The sequence below is a fragment of the Varroa destructor genome, unplaced genomic scaffold, assembly GCF_002443255.2.
Source record: "Varroa destructor unplaced genomic scaffold, Vdes_3.0 BEIS01000003.1, whole genome shotgun sequence".
Taxonomy (NCBI): Eukaryota; Metazoa; Arthropoda; class Arachnida; order Mesostigmata; family Varroidae; genus Varroa; species Varroa destructor.
Genome location: NW_019211456.1, coordinates 14,512,555 through 14,528,743, shown reverse-complemented (window position 1 = coordinate 14,528,743; position 16,189 = coordinate 14,512,555). Strand labels below are relative to the sequence as shown.

The 16,189-nt window shown below is 38.0% G+C and overlaps 1 protein-coding gene and 1 long non-coding RNA gene across 4 annotated transcripts in view; one reads left to right on the top strand and one right to left on the bottom strand.

Annotated features, from left to right (window-relative positions):
• Nucleotides 1–8,973, top strand: part of LOC111248195 (uncharacterized) — a 35,751-nt gene extending 26,778 nt beyond the window's left edge. Inside the window, exons 1-6 of one of the 2 annotated variants that reach the window (XM_022800078.2) lie at nt 1,645–3,314; nt 3,423–3,541; nt 4,156–4,452; nt 5,987–6,250; nt 6,855–7,040; nt 8,559–8,972. In XM_022800078.2, coding sequence (XP_022655813.1) covers nt 3,227–3,314; nt 3,423–3,541; nt 4,156–4,452; nt 5,987–6,250; nt 6,855–7,007 — 921 coding nt within the window. In that variant the 5' untranslated portion in view covers nt 1,645–3,226 and the 3' untranslated portion in view covers nt 7,008–7,040; nt 8,559–8,972. Of the gene's footprint in view, nt 1–1,644; nt 3,315–3,422; nt 3,542–4,155; nt 4,453–5,986; nt 6,251–6,854; nt 7,041–8,558 lie in introns of those variants that run through there. The other variant, XM_086985854.1, reaches the window with a different exon arrangement.
• Nucleotides 8,974–10,490: 1,517 nt separating this feature from the next.
• Nucleotides 10,491–15,221, bottom strand: LOC111248490 (uncharacterized). 2 transcript variants are annotated; one of them, XR_015325469.1, is made up of 3 exons: nt 15,071–15,221; nt 13,822–13,982; nt 10,491–11,826 (listed from the first exon to the last, which is right to left on the bottom strand). It is a non-coding gene; the product is annotated as an uncharacterized LOC111248490 (long non-coding RNA). The 2 variants fall into 2 exon arrangements; XR_002672596.2 differs by lacking the exon at nt 10,491–11,826 and adding an exon at nt 13,303–13,475.
• Between the last annotated feature and the right edge of the window lie 968 nt (nt 15,222–16,189).

The window sequence follows — 16,189 nt, the reverse complement described above, 5'->3', positions numbered from 1 at the left end:
GTATTTCAATGTTTCTTAATGATAGACGCCTTAATGATAAGCAAGAGTTAATCAAGTAAATCGTTATTTTTGTTTCGATTGTGTTCGATGAAAGCAGAGGTTTACAGATGCATTCTTTTGTAAGTTACATCTTTTTAGCTGTAAATCATTTTGTATCAAACAACTTATACCTGATAACTTGTACAATAACGACGATGAAAACTGAGATCCGTTAAACACTGCTGCGGAGTCAATTTGAGGCTACGATACGTTAGATGATAATAACATTAAAATCGAAAACCGAAGTTCTCGGTGCCGAAACGAAACGGGAACTTTTTCCTTTAATTTTTCTTTAATTAACAATTTTCCTTTAATGGAAGCTCGCTTTACAATGCAATGAAGTAAGCCGTAAAATACAACTTCATTCGATTTTAGGAACGATCTCTATGGTGGTCGTTCAACATATGCAAATGTAACTGTTTCAGACGATACTGTAATAGTTTATAAATGTATGTGCAATTACGTAAATTTATGTCCTCGAAAGGAAAAGTCTCAGGTTCGTTTTGGCATATATTTTTTTCTATGTATGTAAGGCAGACAACAAATGTGCCTCATTGTTAGAGAGAACTGTTTAGGCTATGATTTTGTTTTGCCTTCAGTAACTTGGAGACCAAATTGTAAAGAATGTAATAGAAAATGAATAGAGCATACTGAAAACACGGACATGGGGATATAAATGAGGTTCCTCCTTGTCCGACTACAATATTTCAAACGATCATTTCCCGTTTACATTGTTCATGCAAAAGAAATGTTTATACTAACCTAAAACATGTCCAAAAAAACCCAACCGATCACGCTTCACTCTTGCGAAATGAATAACGATAACAACTTAGAGGTGATCGGTCAATAATTTAAACTCGAACAAGTGAGTAAATACACAGTAGTATAAAGTAAACAGCAAGGAATTTTTAAAATGACCAGTAATTTTTGGGAGAATTACTAGGTAAAACAACTAATTTATTTCATAGTTTTAAAAATTCTGTGTACGTAGTTGAATCACTCGAGTTCCGGGAAAAGACTCTTGGAAAGTTGCCTTGAGCCTGTCATCAATACTACAGTTACCTTTAGAATTTCTAATGAAATCTTTTGTAAACGAATTTCGGTACTTCATTGTGTTCTGTAGAACAAATAATGCTTTTATCTAGTTCTCTAAAAAGTTGTTCTGGATATTACGCTACACCTCTGTTGTTTCGATTGTTACTGACTGCATGGTGTGCGTATGTTAAAGCGGTTTCGGCAGGTGCGTGACTTCCTTTTCCCTGCGTTTTTAGCAACATACCAGGCTCTTCGGCTGCAGGCTACGGTGCATGACTACGCAAAAGTACAGGCGACAGTGGCGGCTTAGGCAAGTAATGGCGTTTTTGTACACGATGCTGACATCAAGCCATCCGGTCGAGTCCCAGTGTCCCGGGAAAGATCCAAGGGTTTGCGTTCGGCTGGAATGTGTGTAGATTGCATGGCCTTATAAAATCATCCCGTTAACAACAGCGCGTCTTGGATCGCACTCCTCGTTCTTTCGGTAAGAACGAGGGCGTTGTCTCGCGATTGCGTCGGATGGTGCGAATATAAGCGGAGCTCCCACACAGGTCCATACCGTTTGGAAGTTTTTGTTGTACTACATTGTACCTATTTCAACCATTATACTTTGATTTATTTTATTTATTGAATTTTAGGACCTTACTATACTTGTCAAGACGAAAACCATTTGATGTCAGTTTGCAGAATTGGGTTTTAGTGGTTCGAGCTAGCTGAAATGTCCGCCATATTTGCTAATGGAGCAACTTGCTAAATAGCTATATCTTTTGAATAAGTTACTGAGAACGCTTTTACTTAGTATGCCGATTCTAATTAATAATATGCAAGAAATCTGTCGTTTAACTCTAGAATACTCACTTCTGAATCAAATCAAACTCTTCAAAGGGGCGCCGATAAACAGCACCTCTTCTTAAATTATACTTTGTGCTATATTGCACCTGAAATGTGCGTTTTTACGGTCAATTGTATCAAGGCGTGTTCACTAGTAATTCCACTGAAATGAAGATATAATATGTATGTGTTCTGTTTGTGAAAATAACCTTTGCAAATTTTGTCTTGTATATCTTCGTACTTACTGTTGTTTAAAATATCTGTGGTTTTAAGCTTTCTGTAGTACCATACTATCTCAGCTATTGATTTGATAACGAGGTTCTGGATGGATATAAACAGACCAATCTGAAGAAAATGGGTGACAAGTTAATTTATTAATTAATAGTGTAATTATCAGCATAGTATAGTAACTGTGTTAAAACTGGTAATACATGTAATGCATGTACAATGATAAGTAAGTGCATTATTGCTACATAAAAAGGGTTTTTGGCCAGGTCCGTATAGGATCTGTATAAGAAGTCCTATATAGGGAATTCAATTTTTTTTTATATATCCGCTGGTAACTTTTTTCATAAGGTATATATAAGCCACGAGTACAGATACATATCTGTATATTTGTAGTGTAATTATTGGCTAAAATAGATAGACCATATAGATGTATGCTTATTATTTTTTTGTTTTATAATCACCGAGATTCTGCGTAAATACTATTTCGCAGGGTATCTTTGTTCCTAAAAAAAGAATTCGACGGATTATGGTACCGAACCATAATCATTATTATCGGGTGCTATGCACTAGCTTTTAAAAGGAGGCAACTGTTAAGCAACATTGGATAATCCTCCTTGGCATAGGGTCGGTCTGCTCGTACATACGACCTTATCTTTATCCCTATTATTTTATTGCAGAAATCTTGCGTTTTCTTTTCGACGCAAACAATACAGACAGATAGGGGAGCTCGAGAGAGCTGTTGAATCATATGCGACATCAAACCCACAAGTAGGATCAAGAAAATTTTACATGTGAGGAACGTTCAGTTGTAGCTTAGTATCTATTGGCTGATCGGCCCTAAGTACCTCTATAGCTATAATGCTATGGAAATTTGGGATGGCCGTATATTGACAAGGCTATATTTAAATGGTGCTCAAACTCGTTTAGGTCTATTTGAAGAAGTTTTGAGAGTCATCGAATGGAAGCCCGCATAAAGCTGAAACAAGCCGCTCATATTGCCTAAAGGTTGGAGTATTTCATCCAGCTTCCGCCCAGTCTGTCTTTGTTCAGTTATGCAATCGATGTCAATCGGCGGTAGAGGTTCTGTTTGCAAATGGAAACGAAGCGTGCGGAGCCTATGGAGGATCAACGCTTTAGACGCACTGAAGATGCACAGACGATTAGATTTAATACTGCGAACGGTACCTGATATTGTATCTGACGGCTTTTTACGCTAAACAATCGATATGCATGCTCAGATGGCTAACAAGGTGATGGATACATTATCTAATCCTTACGGATCATTTCAGTGCATAGCTTCGTCGAAGGGGTTTACCACAAGAAAACAGGTGATGGGAAAACCAGACCGTGCGTGTCCAGCAAATTGCACGGAGGTGAGGGCTTCGACGAGTGTGAAAGGAACTATAGTGTAAGTAATTTTTTGTGATCATTGTGTACCTCGGCTACGTTCTGACGTTTCGCTTTCGACTATTGGGAAAGTTTTTCCCATGATGTATTAACCACTCGGAACTGCATGCTTCAAGTGCTACAGGATAAATATAGCAGATCGATTAGTAATCCACTACACTGACGCTTGTGACTTTAGAACTGTAGGACTGACGGAGTATATGTACTGAAGAAGCGTACTTTGCAAAATAACACTGGGTATAAAGAGTATAACTGCACTTCGGCGTCTTCGTTAATGATTCAATTCATTCAGTCGTTACGAGTCTGTCTACTAAACTTACGAAAAAGTGATGTTTTAAGCACAAAAGCGGACTCATTTCGTACAGGAATGCGGTTATGTTTAACGGCTTAAGTACTCAAATTTAACTCGAAATTTATTTCGGCCTGCCGCTAATGATTACCCTTAGTCGGTACTAAATATGCCTGGTCCACTGAAAAAAATTGGTCAAAAATAGGTAAGCCCAATGGGTTTCATTTAGCTTTTAGATAATTGGAGATAGGTAACATGACCAAGTCGTATTGTGTGTGTAATGTCTGCTCGTCAAACCAGTTTCTCGCACTAACTGTTGTTTGCAGGCATCGGATTCGTTGCCTTCTTTAATTACTCCCAGGATTTCATCAACGTCGATTCAGGAGAGTGTAGACTTATTTGAGCACGCTGTGATAAGCAGTTTGCAGAAATCCGTTGCAGACATGACGGTGAACGAGGCCGGAGAATGCACAGGAGAAAAAAAGGTTAATTTCTCACCAGGCTGCAGTGCCGTGCCTCAAACGAGCGACGGAAAGCGGACGCGAGCTTGCTGTGACGAATTTATGGAGCAGACTATAAGTGTGCATGAAATCGAACGCATTTTCGACATTGACTTCGAGAAGGTAAAAAAATGTGATCTAGTGAAAATTTACAACTAACGATGTCTTGAACATTTTTTAGTTGTCGTCTTGTCCATTAAGTATTATGCTATTTCTGATGAGCACGACCTCAACGGATCGACAGCTATCATTAGTCGAAAGCAGTTACACCCTGTACATGTTGCATAAGGTTCCGGATTTTGATGAGTGTGCTTTATACGAAGAGGACCCACTTTGAGAAACTAAATTTCTGCGAATGCTGGATGTCGTGTTATGGTACCGCTTGTGAATAAGGTACTTAAAAGCGAGGCTCTTAAAAGTGGGGCACATTATGTAGGAAGTCAATATGATTCCAAGAATTTCGTCGAGAATTAATTTTGTCGAGAATCCTATTATAAGGCCGCATGTAGGAAAAGAAGATTAATATTAATAGATAGGCTCGTCAAAAAAATTTAAGGATCAAATTAAAACACGATTTGAAATTATCTTGCGACTTCATAACAAAACGGATTCCCCAATAATTTTTAAGGAACTTTCAAAATTAAAGGCTTGCGTCAATGATATTCACAAATCTTACATATAGGTATAATGCAAGATATAGATATAAGCTTGCATTATTATATATGATATCTGCATGTAAAGATACCTAACTTCGATATGAACTACAAAATCCTGGTAAAAACCGTAAAAAAAACGTTGTATTTCCTGTTCATTCAAAGTATTTAAGATAATCTTATGTCAGTTAACTATGCATCTTAGCAATACGATAGGTCCCACGAAGTGCAGATTGCTTCGTCGTTTTCAGCAGCAGGAACTGAATGTTTTGGGGAAGATGGTACGCCCAAGAAGACAAAATTCTTGGTGTGCTGTGTAAGAACATTTTAACATTCAATTGTTTTAAAACTAATAAAAAGAATAATAAAAATTACATAAAAAGTGCTCCTGTATTTTTTACAATTGAACATTTGGTGCAACTGTTTCTCTGTGGTTTGGACATTTGTCTTACCATTAGTATAACTGCATAATGTAAGTAGTACCTATTAGAAAAATGTGTCTAGAAGCATCCAACTTTAATCTGCGAGCGAAATGTATAGCTTTTTGTATTTCAACAAATACAGACATGCCTGTAGAGTGTGCCTGTTTCTGCAACAAGAGCTTTTCGAAGAACTAAGTTCGTAAGCTATCATCGATGAAGTGTTTTTTGTATGACAAAAACATTTTGGGTCATTTATTCTACAAATGAAGTACCAGAGTTGATAGTAAACCACTATCTTGCGCAGCCCTTTTACTTGAAAGGTGTTTTAAATGGCTATCCATTAAGCGAATATACAACTATTATATATCAGTGAGATTTAAGGATTGATGTTAGCCCAAAACCTCGTACGCACATTACAGGTATGTTTACGTTGGTGTGATGCTTCTTCAAATTATATCTTATTATGGCGGACTCGGAACTTCGGGCCTGGCAGGCTATGATATTACCGCTCCGTGTTTTTTTCTTTTACGACCTTTACCCACATCCGGGCGTATACGCGTACATGGCATTTTTCATTGACAGGATTGGGTCCGGTTGGTCACGTCTTATTGCCCTCGACTAGATGAGCATCCAGTCACGCCCGAACAGTTGCAACTACGCAAGAAGGTTCAGAAAGGCGAAAAACGGATGCGTAAACGTGAGGAGAAGATTCGCCGTTACACGAAAAAAGCGCAAAACGCTAAGGAAGAGGCAATTTTACGAAGGGAAATCATCCAAAAAATGAGCGACAAAGCTAAAAAGTTTATGGAGAAACGAAAAGCTCAATGGGAGAGGCAAAAACAAAAGGTAGTGGCTGTTAGAATCTCGTTAGGTCTGAAAAATCAAATAATCGATCGAAGGTTAAGCTTGATAAATCGTCTGTGCCCCATTGCGCCATAGTGGCGGGTAGTTTACAAACTGTTCAATCGTTTGACAAATTCGCATTGCCAAACCCGCCCCAAATTTTGATCTATGCTGACGTTGCTAATGCACAACAGTGTGCTTCACTTCAGCACACAACACTCGGTCGAGAATTCGCAATAGAAATTCGACGTTTCTCACACGGATATTCAAATAAAATTATTCTTGCTTGTACTCCCAGCTTATCGGACAAACCAGAGCCAGTCGTTTAATAAAAAAATATTTTTAGACCACAGGATGACGCGGATCAGTTAGTAAAAGGTATACGCAAGGCGAAAGGACATGTCTACCCTATTTTATCGTTGCTATATATTGTAGGATTTGCATGTTAACATTTACTGGTAGGTATGATGATTTTTCACATGTGATATAATGCCAAACCTCAGCCTCGGCGAAATAACAAGATTGTCATAGCCATTTAATAAGCTAAATCGTGCAAAATTAGTGATGGCATTTCCATAATAATTACACGGGTGATATGCTTTTAAAGGAAGAGGAAGACAGAGTTAAGGAAATTGCTAAACGGTTGAAAGCGGCAGGAAAAGCCAGCGAGAAACTGCTCAAAGCGACAAGAAAGAAAACATCGAACAAGACGGTAGAGTCTCAGGCAGCTGGAGATGTCGTCTGTGATGATATTCCATGAAGTGTCGTCAGACAAGGCAGAAAAAGCTATTGGGTATGTTTTGACATACAATGTTGTAGAAGCCTTGCATATCTACCGACTGGAAGCTACAAGTGAAGCTGTTGGGTACATGTCTAAGATTTACGGTGTGCAATTTAGGTATCAATGTTTGCCATGATTATGGAAACAACGGACATTTGCTTTCGGACAATTCTTGAATAACGTAGTGGTCTTTCGTAGGCTATTTTTAAGATACGCTGTATGTTCATTGTCACAGTTATACACGAATGTAACCTACCTTGCTCTTGTGTAGGTCAACCGCAATTCATGTAGGTTGTCACCAGTAACCTTTGCAAACATATACCGGCAGAACTGGCTGCAAAACTAAATAGATTTTAGGCCTTTAACGGATGTTGTTAGAGTAATAATATCGTAACAGCGGAGAACCATCAAACAGCCCCTTAGAAGGATCTTCATACAGGTGACGAGCTTACGCTGGTAACGAACCGAGCGTCACGTAAGGCCAATATTTCGAATACTATTTACTTTTGGTCGTATCAGTTTAAAAAGAAAAAAAAATGTAGATTAAGACATAATTACGAACATGCGTCGACGATTCGCACACCCAATCGGAGATTGGGGAAAATAAAAACATTCAGTTGAGATTAATGCAGTAGAACTCGAAAACAATGGATTATTGAATCACTCGAGTAGTCTTCTACGAAGATTTAGATAGGAGTGGTTTACGGAGCTGGTCCATGGCTCATGTATACTCGCTCAAGTGAGTTTGATACAACGCAGTGCTTCCCTTGAGTGTATATAAAGCTATAACTCGTTTGATCTCGATTGGTGATCTCGTTTTCGAAATACTTCTTCTACATCATTAGATAAAATAATCAACGGATATGCTTGCATCGTGCTATCGTTAAATAATGGTACATTTTCACCCACTAACGCGAACTAAGCGATGAATAACGGGTTTGTCTATTTGAGGGTTGGTTGATATTTTGGTACTTGGGCAAAATGATACCTATGACTGGAGAGCCAGCCGTGTCGTGAAGTCTCGAAACCGAAGTAGCAATGACTCAAATTATCGAACCGTTAGAAATCCGAAAATCAAACGTTGGTTTCTGTATCGACATGGCATCTGAATGTTATCCATTTTCATTGAACCCAAAAAGACGGCTTCTAGGTTAACACCTTACGACTGCTTAGCTGATACCATATGTCATAGCCATGTTTGTTGATACTTTCTGGCTCGAATTTTCCGTACTATTTTATTATTACGAATATGGATACTGGAATTACTACTGCTACTGACAGGCGTTTTCGCTCCACACGGATTAAACCGTAGTGCGTTAACGGTAGACTAGTCATCTAGAGAACGGAATGCGATCATCTGTAGAACATATCAATGTTTGCAATTTAGCGGGAATTATGTTGACAGCCACAATTACCATTATTAGAAGAACCTTAAATTAGTGATCCTTGGCGCCTGTGGAAGCTGGACCATGTCCACCCGTACTTGTATTTTGACTAAATTTAACTAAAGTTAACTTTCGAACATTGCAGAACAGAACATTTCTAACCACGGAAAGTTGTCCTGCAAAAAGGGAAGTTACTGGCAAGAGACCGGAATAGCGGTAGGTAAGAGCCGTTGCGGATGTTTATTGCGGTGCCTCAAAATACGTTCGTTTTGACTTATAGAAGGACATCGTACAACTATCAAGGAGAGATGAGTGACATTGGTTCGTTAACAATACCTAACCCGATCTGATTAGTCGGCTTGAGAGTACCACATGTCCAAGTTGCCGTTCTGCCTTATATTTATAGAGGATAGTGATCAAGGCATCTGGCAGTTACGAACCATTCGTAGAACGGTTCTAGCTATCTATAGCACATGTTGATTTATGGTTAATTGAGAGGCAGTAAAGAAAGACATTTTACAGAAATCGAACAATAAATTTCTGAAACGTCGATCAACTTGGACAAGTCACAAACGGCTTTTAGGAAGAAAAAAAAATATGGCCCGGTTGACCACTTGATAGGTGCTTATTAAATGGGGCTGACTTCTGCAAGATTTGATTATTGCATCACGCTCCGCAACCAAACACAGAGAGGCATAGATTATTACTAAAATCTGTGATTCAATTAATGGCTAAAACATTAACAAAGCAATAAGTAACGATTGCATGAGAACGACTTCAATTATAAACTGAGAACATATTCGTATAAAGCCAGCTCTGCTTTGACATCCGGTGCGAATTTCTAAAAATGATTCGTTTATGACCGTACCTGAAAAATGCGCTAAAGCTACAGATGGCATGGTACGTCGCACAATTATTATGGTAGAAACTACCTAGTTAGTTATTCCTAAGCAGGATCAAACCTGCATTCCTAAAGAAGGCTCTGGGCTCTAACCCGCTGACGAAGAATCACTGATCTGTTTGTTTCCAAGTACGTCTGAGAATTATCCGAGTGTTACCCTGGCTGTTTCAATACAAACGCAACAATACACAGTCACGAATGAAAAGCTGCATCAGGGAAGAAGGCGTCATATAGTAACTACGTATAGATACGTAGTCTATAGGTCTGATGATTTACGCAACGCAACCACAAGCTGAATGAGCTGCTGTGACAAATACTGTCCGTCATCGATCCCCTGTATAACGAAAACAACTGTTAAAATTCAACATAACTAATTCAGCTGACACAGAACAATATAAGAGGTGCTTTACAAACGCCACACGAAGTGTTAAATCATATGCTCGGTAAAGTTTGAAAGAGGGGCAATGAATATATATACTAATGAGGTTTTCATTGCGACCAAGATTAAGGATGTTGGCCTTTGCTATCTATAAAACATATTCTCTTAGTATGTACTTTGGCTCTTTGCCATCCGGCTATTTGTCTGTAGGATTTCATTGTAGACGATCCCTTTTAGTAAGGACACAGTGGCCCCCATTTAGTAGCAAATACTTGAACATAGTAAGTATATTCGTTTGGAATTATTATACTCTGGTAGAATATAATGATTCCAAAGTTCTTCATTGAGTGCTCGTAAAAGATAGCCAATCGATAAGATACTCCACTGCAGAACTGTGGTGTATAAAATACGTTTTTGTATCTCACGCGCGGTAATATTGTCAAGCAATTTGACACAATTTCAAAAATGAAATGTTTATGCCCATATGACGACATTTAGGCGATTTGTGGACATTCAAGGCAGGTTCATATTCTACTCTGAGCATGGAAATTGCAATTTGTTAGCCTAAGAGTCGCGATAGCTGTCCTTAGAGTAATACTACAATAGAAAAGTATGGCGCATATGTTTTGGAAGTACTTAATTGACTAGGTCACAGCGAGCGTAAACCGAAATCCTCTGTGGAAACTAGGTACTCTCAAGTCGAGTAAAAATTAGGTGAGATCTACAGCATGCTGTTTAAGCATTGCCCCCACCCCATATCAATATTAAAACTGAAGAAAAGATTAAGAATCTGTAGATTAAAAAATTCACTTTGATTTCGTTAAAGCTCTCTCGTTATGTATTTCGTGCTGCCATCATATGAATGAATAGGCCGTACAAAGACTTTATGCAGGACGGAGTTTTACTAGCTAAATAAAATTCTAATATTCTCTATGTGCACCTTGTGACTCACTGCATGAAGAAAGTAGTATGGCTCAAAGAAAAGGCACATAATAATCCTGCCTAATTTATCTATAAACAATTTACAAGCATTTTTAAATTTCCCTATCGTAGTACCAAGGACAATTTTGCTTCGATCATATTAAGCCAACCAAAAGGTATATATATTAGTAAGTAGCATACGAAATAATCTTGACCGCTCGTTTAGCTATCCGCTAATGTACAGTAAGGTCGTTATATATGCATCATACAGTACGTAATCGAAAAATATGCATTGACACACCAGTCTAGAATCACTACATGCATATACCTCAGTTCGACTGATTCTTATCATCTATCAGTTCAATACAGTCCTTATTTTGGCTGTATAGTCAACCATAATTTCGCTCATTCTGCTGAAGAAGGTTATGTCAATCGATGGCGCTTTCGTTAAGACGTTACGCTTCAGCGTTTTGACACATGTCAGCGTTGCTGGTTAGCCAATGAAGCGGGTAGGCCAACCATAGGTGCTTGCTGTTCGTCACGCGACGACATACTACCGACGCCGTTAACTCAGACAAGGCCATAGAGAAGAGAATAGGCATGTCGATGCAGGTATTCTGGGTGTTTTGTATTCAAGCCAAGAAAGATTCTCTCAGAAAAAAGAATACGTAGCAACCTCAGGCAGCTTCGCAACGAGACACGAGTCGTTGAGTTCTTTTTCGTTGTCATCGTCGTCGTCGTCGTCGTCGTCGTCCACATGAAGCTGACGTGCATTGTTTCGAATCTTGAATGTGGGAGATAATGCAGCTTCAGATGTAACTGGTGCGTCATAGCCATCATTGTAGCCTGCCTCCTATGTTATTTCTGCTGCTGGACCTCGGTGCGCAGGGAGGGCGGCTCGCGGAGTTACGTAGAACGGCTGACCCAATTGGAGAACACAACATCGATTCGCATCATATCTATATAATGTAAGCAGTCTATAATATCGGTAGGTGACGGGTCCATCAATAAAAATGACCAACACGAAAATGTTTGAGCCGCGAAACGCTGCTAGATGTATATCATTGAGTGAACTGCCATGTTCCTATGTATATTGTTCTGAGCAACCCGTGCGTGAGGAGCTTTATCGGATAGGTGCGCAAAGCCTTGTTTAACTCATAGGAAAAAAAACCCAACTGAATTATCCAACGACCTTTTTCAATTCGTTGTTGCCTAAAAAAGAAAAACAGGTGACTAGGAACTTAGGCCAGTAGAACATCATTATGATGCTTCACGAAGCTACATATGTGTATTGAAGTACGTGCTCTTATTAATGTCTCTTCAAACAGTTGTGTTTATTAAAGAGACTATCTCATGTTTAGAACTAGGACTATTTATCGGAAGAATGATGGTTTTCCCATAGCTACTTCGTTTTTACTTTTTTTACTTTTTTTTTTTTTACTTTTTACGCCCTCTATCGAGGGCGTAAAACTGTAACAATTGATATGCGAAACGCCGTATCATCTGCGTAAACACTTTGTCCGAGAAAAAATATAATTAGGGGTTGAGGTAGGATCCAATGACTCCCTAGATCTATCTATGTGAATAGACCGCTACATAAAAGTGAAATAAAGTGATCGACTTCTTATGACGATCTTGCATAGGGCAAAGCAGTCATCAAAACTACACGTAAATAATGAACATGAGAGAGCCTCTATTATAACCTATGTTCATTATATAGGGCACTAAACTTATCTAGGAGGGTTGAGCTGGAAACACAGCTATTTTTGACAAAAGGCAATGACATATTTCCACCCGGTCAAAAATTACATGTTCCTGTATTAAAGGCTACTAAACCTATATTAAAATTAGCGCGAGAGGAAAGCAAAGTAAAAGTACATTTAAACTTGGGGAAAATTTTTTTCAACAGTTTCTTTGGAGTCAAGGAAAAATAACACCAACTTTTATAGTTGCGAATTTACCTTTATACATATTATAAATACCTTTATCCTATATGTATATATAGTGTATACATGTATATGTATATCCTATTGTATTATACATATATAATACAATCTAGGTGCAGCCAAGCGAACCTTCAGGAGAGGTGACTGCCTTCCAATAGTAGCTGTTTTTTTTGGATTTTTTTACGAAAAGCGTTAAGGTTTTTGTGAGCACCTAGTCATCATTGGTTTATAAAGAAAGAAAACGTCGTGTGTTGAAATATATTTCAGCGCTAATAAATATGAAGGTCCGTTCCATAAATCTTAAAATGGATTGAGAGAAAAATGTAATTTTTGAAAAAAACACAGGTTGAATACCTGCGAATAATTTTCTCAACTTTTTAGGTCAACGAAATAGGAAAATACAATTTGATCTCTGAAAGAAAGTAGATATCGCCCTTCTCTAAAAATGGCCAAGTTCTAAAAAAACCTACATATTTACCTTAACCTTCTTAGTCAATTTAGCCCAAGATAAAAAAAAAATTGTCTATTGGGGCAAAATAATTGACATAAGGGAACAAGATGTTACAAAATGGCCGGAACAGTAGGGCGGAATACCTAAATTAGGATTACGAAAGAATCAAAGCAAGATAACGGTATTATAGTAATCAAATTGTTCACATTAGTACATCAAAGAAACGGAATAGGTCAAAATAATTCAGTGAAATAATGTAATGACAGAACAAGAATAACCGCAGTGGGACGACAAGATAGTACGATAACTGCGGCGACCATGACGCATCCACACACTTGTGCTTTATTTTGAGATCTTCATCACGGAACCCTCTATGGTCGATTCATAAAGTCAAATTTAACGGTCAAAGCGTGCAATGATGACTGTGATTTACGGAAAACCGAACAAAAGCAAGGAATCATAATCTGTAATGATAATAATAATAATTTGATATAAAAATTTGATGAGTTTTTATACACAAAGTTTTACACGAAGTGGGGGTAAAAGTCCTTTAAAAATTTGAGCGTTTTCATTTTGCATTTGTTGAAATAACAACAGTGTTAAGTGTAATAAAAGTGAGGGTTAAAAGAAAATGTAATAGACCTTCAAACTGTTAAACAATATTTGCTCTAACCTGTAATTATTTATATATATATATATATATATATATATATATATATATATATATCAATTTGAAACGTATATATATATATATATTTATATATGCGTTTCAAATTCAACGTTGAGTTACATGTTCACTTGTGGACTTACCTTAAGGGTTACCACACAGGTTCACATGGATGTCCACACTGGTGATATTGCCGGTACAAAATAAGATCGGCAAAAAAGGTAAGCCTTTGCATATGACGCTATCTGATTATTTACTATCCCCTATGTGCTCGTCGTCGTATGTCTTAAATCCTTATGTTTAACTGGAAGGATCAGTAGAATGACGTACGTAGTAGTAGTACGACACGAAAATGTTCTACTATTTCGTTTTAATCTATTATGATATTTTCATTGTTCAACTATGATTGCTGAAGGGCTGTGTCCGCTTCTGTATATACATGGCAAGAGAAACCATGGAACACTCAACACAAGCTTAGTGTTAGATCACCATTGACAACATGAAGTACAGCAGATTTCGAAGCCTCATGTTAAAAAGTAGTCATGCACTTTGTATCGTAGTCTATCCTGTTGTCGTCGTTAGCACCCAGATCGTCGTGAAGACTACTTGTCTAATGAATTTAATAGTGAACCGTCGTGTGTGTCTTGTCGACCTAACGACACAAACCATCGGGAAGATCAATCTCAACTATTAACAGATGGCCATGTTGGCGATTCCAAGAATAACCAAATTGTTCAATATTCATATATTACTGTGCATGCTGGCCAAAACGATGCTAGGGTAAGTATCGGCGGTTTTGTCACAGCCCTTGCCGATGTCCATCCAACTATGTTGACACGAGCCAAATTAAGACGTCTATGAAAATGTCATGCCCGTCTTCTCAAACAACTTGACTGGGTCAGATATCTGGTAGGCAGTTTATTCGACTGTTAACTGAGAAATTCTGATAATGGTGGACTGTTAAGCAGCATCTTTGTCTGAAGATTATTTTGCCATAATTACATGTAGTGGTGGTGATTATAGATCTAGTTAGTTATCATAAATTATATATTATTAAAATAGTTATTATAAATCTAAATAGATCTAAGTTAGAAGAGGTATAGAATGCGCTTAGCCTAGGTTAATCCATGAAAACTAACTTTTTAAAGCCTTGCATGTTTTAGGCGGGATAGTTATAAAAACTTTGCATGGTGCCATAGTTGACTAGTTTAAGGCACTTCGTAAAAAAAAATCGTAGGATCCGGTTATATTGTCTAAGAAAAGGCTGTAGTCCGATTTTTTATTGTAAGCTATTACTATCATTGGACTAGAATTAACAGAAAAGTATCGGGTACGAGCAAGCCACTATTACATCTTCAGCTGGCTAGAAAAACCAAAGATAATTATTCAAACCTGGTCATGATGTTTGCGGCGCAGAATCTAAATTCGAGTTCCGTATGGCGAATGTGGGACTATATATAAACAAAAACATGCTTCAAGGAAATTTTTTGTATGCGCTACAAGCATCGTTATTGATAATTACGAACACGTAATACACCAGTACCCGCCGTAGTAATAGCTTCAAACCGGACTCTAAACTACTCACTGCTTAGTTTCAGCACAGTCATTTCTTAATCCGCAGGTAAGTTTTTAATAGTAGTTGTAGGTATGGCCATACTGGTAAGTGTAAATTCGAGGATGCGAAGTTCCACGAAATTCAAAAGGCGCAAACCAGTGCAGAATGTTCCATAGGGCTGACCCTTGATGCTTGTCTGGATCAATCAAATAGCAGCCGGTATTCTGCTATTTAAAGCGGCCGTTAGTTACTATGGAAAACATAGTTGTGTTAAGGACCGTTGAGCAATGTTAAAAAAGTTCGAGCCCTTTAAATCTAAACTCCTTTGGAGATTTTCAGATTCTTCGCATGGATGTTGTCATCGAAAACTACATGAAGACCGGCAATAACAATCGAGTAGATTTCTTAAGGTGTTAATTTTTGCAGGGGCTTATCTTCTGCACTGATTTCTATCATGGTAAATTTGTCTGGGATAAACTTAGATTGAAATCTACTCAAAATCCACCCTCCAAATAGATGTCGAATTTAAGAAGCGCAGTGGCTAAATTAGGTTCCGAATAACAAAATGGAAACTTTGAGAGAAAAGGCGGATTACCCTGAGCCATATCAATCAGATGCCTCACTTCAGTGGCACACATTATAGTATGACTGAATAAAACACACATATGGGCTTCTACCACCTCGAAGGAACCTGTGGCACCAATTCGGCACGTGTGTGGTTCGCTTTTTTTTTTTTTTTAAATTTAGGATGTCGTGTTGTACTGTAAGGAGCAGTATTTCATTTTCTCGGTATGTAATCAGATTAGCCAACCAATGGCAATATAGGCAGAAAAGCAATGTCAACCTAAGGAACTAGCCAGTAGAGTTAGAAGAGTGTAAAGCAGGCTGACGTCGTGTGATTTCTACAAGGAATTGTGTTGACGTAAAGACTTATATGCACGTGTAGCTTGCCTATG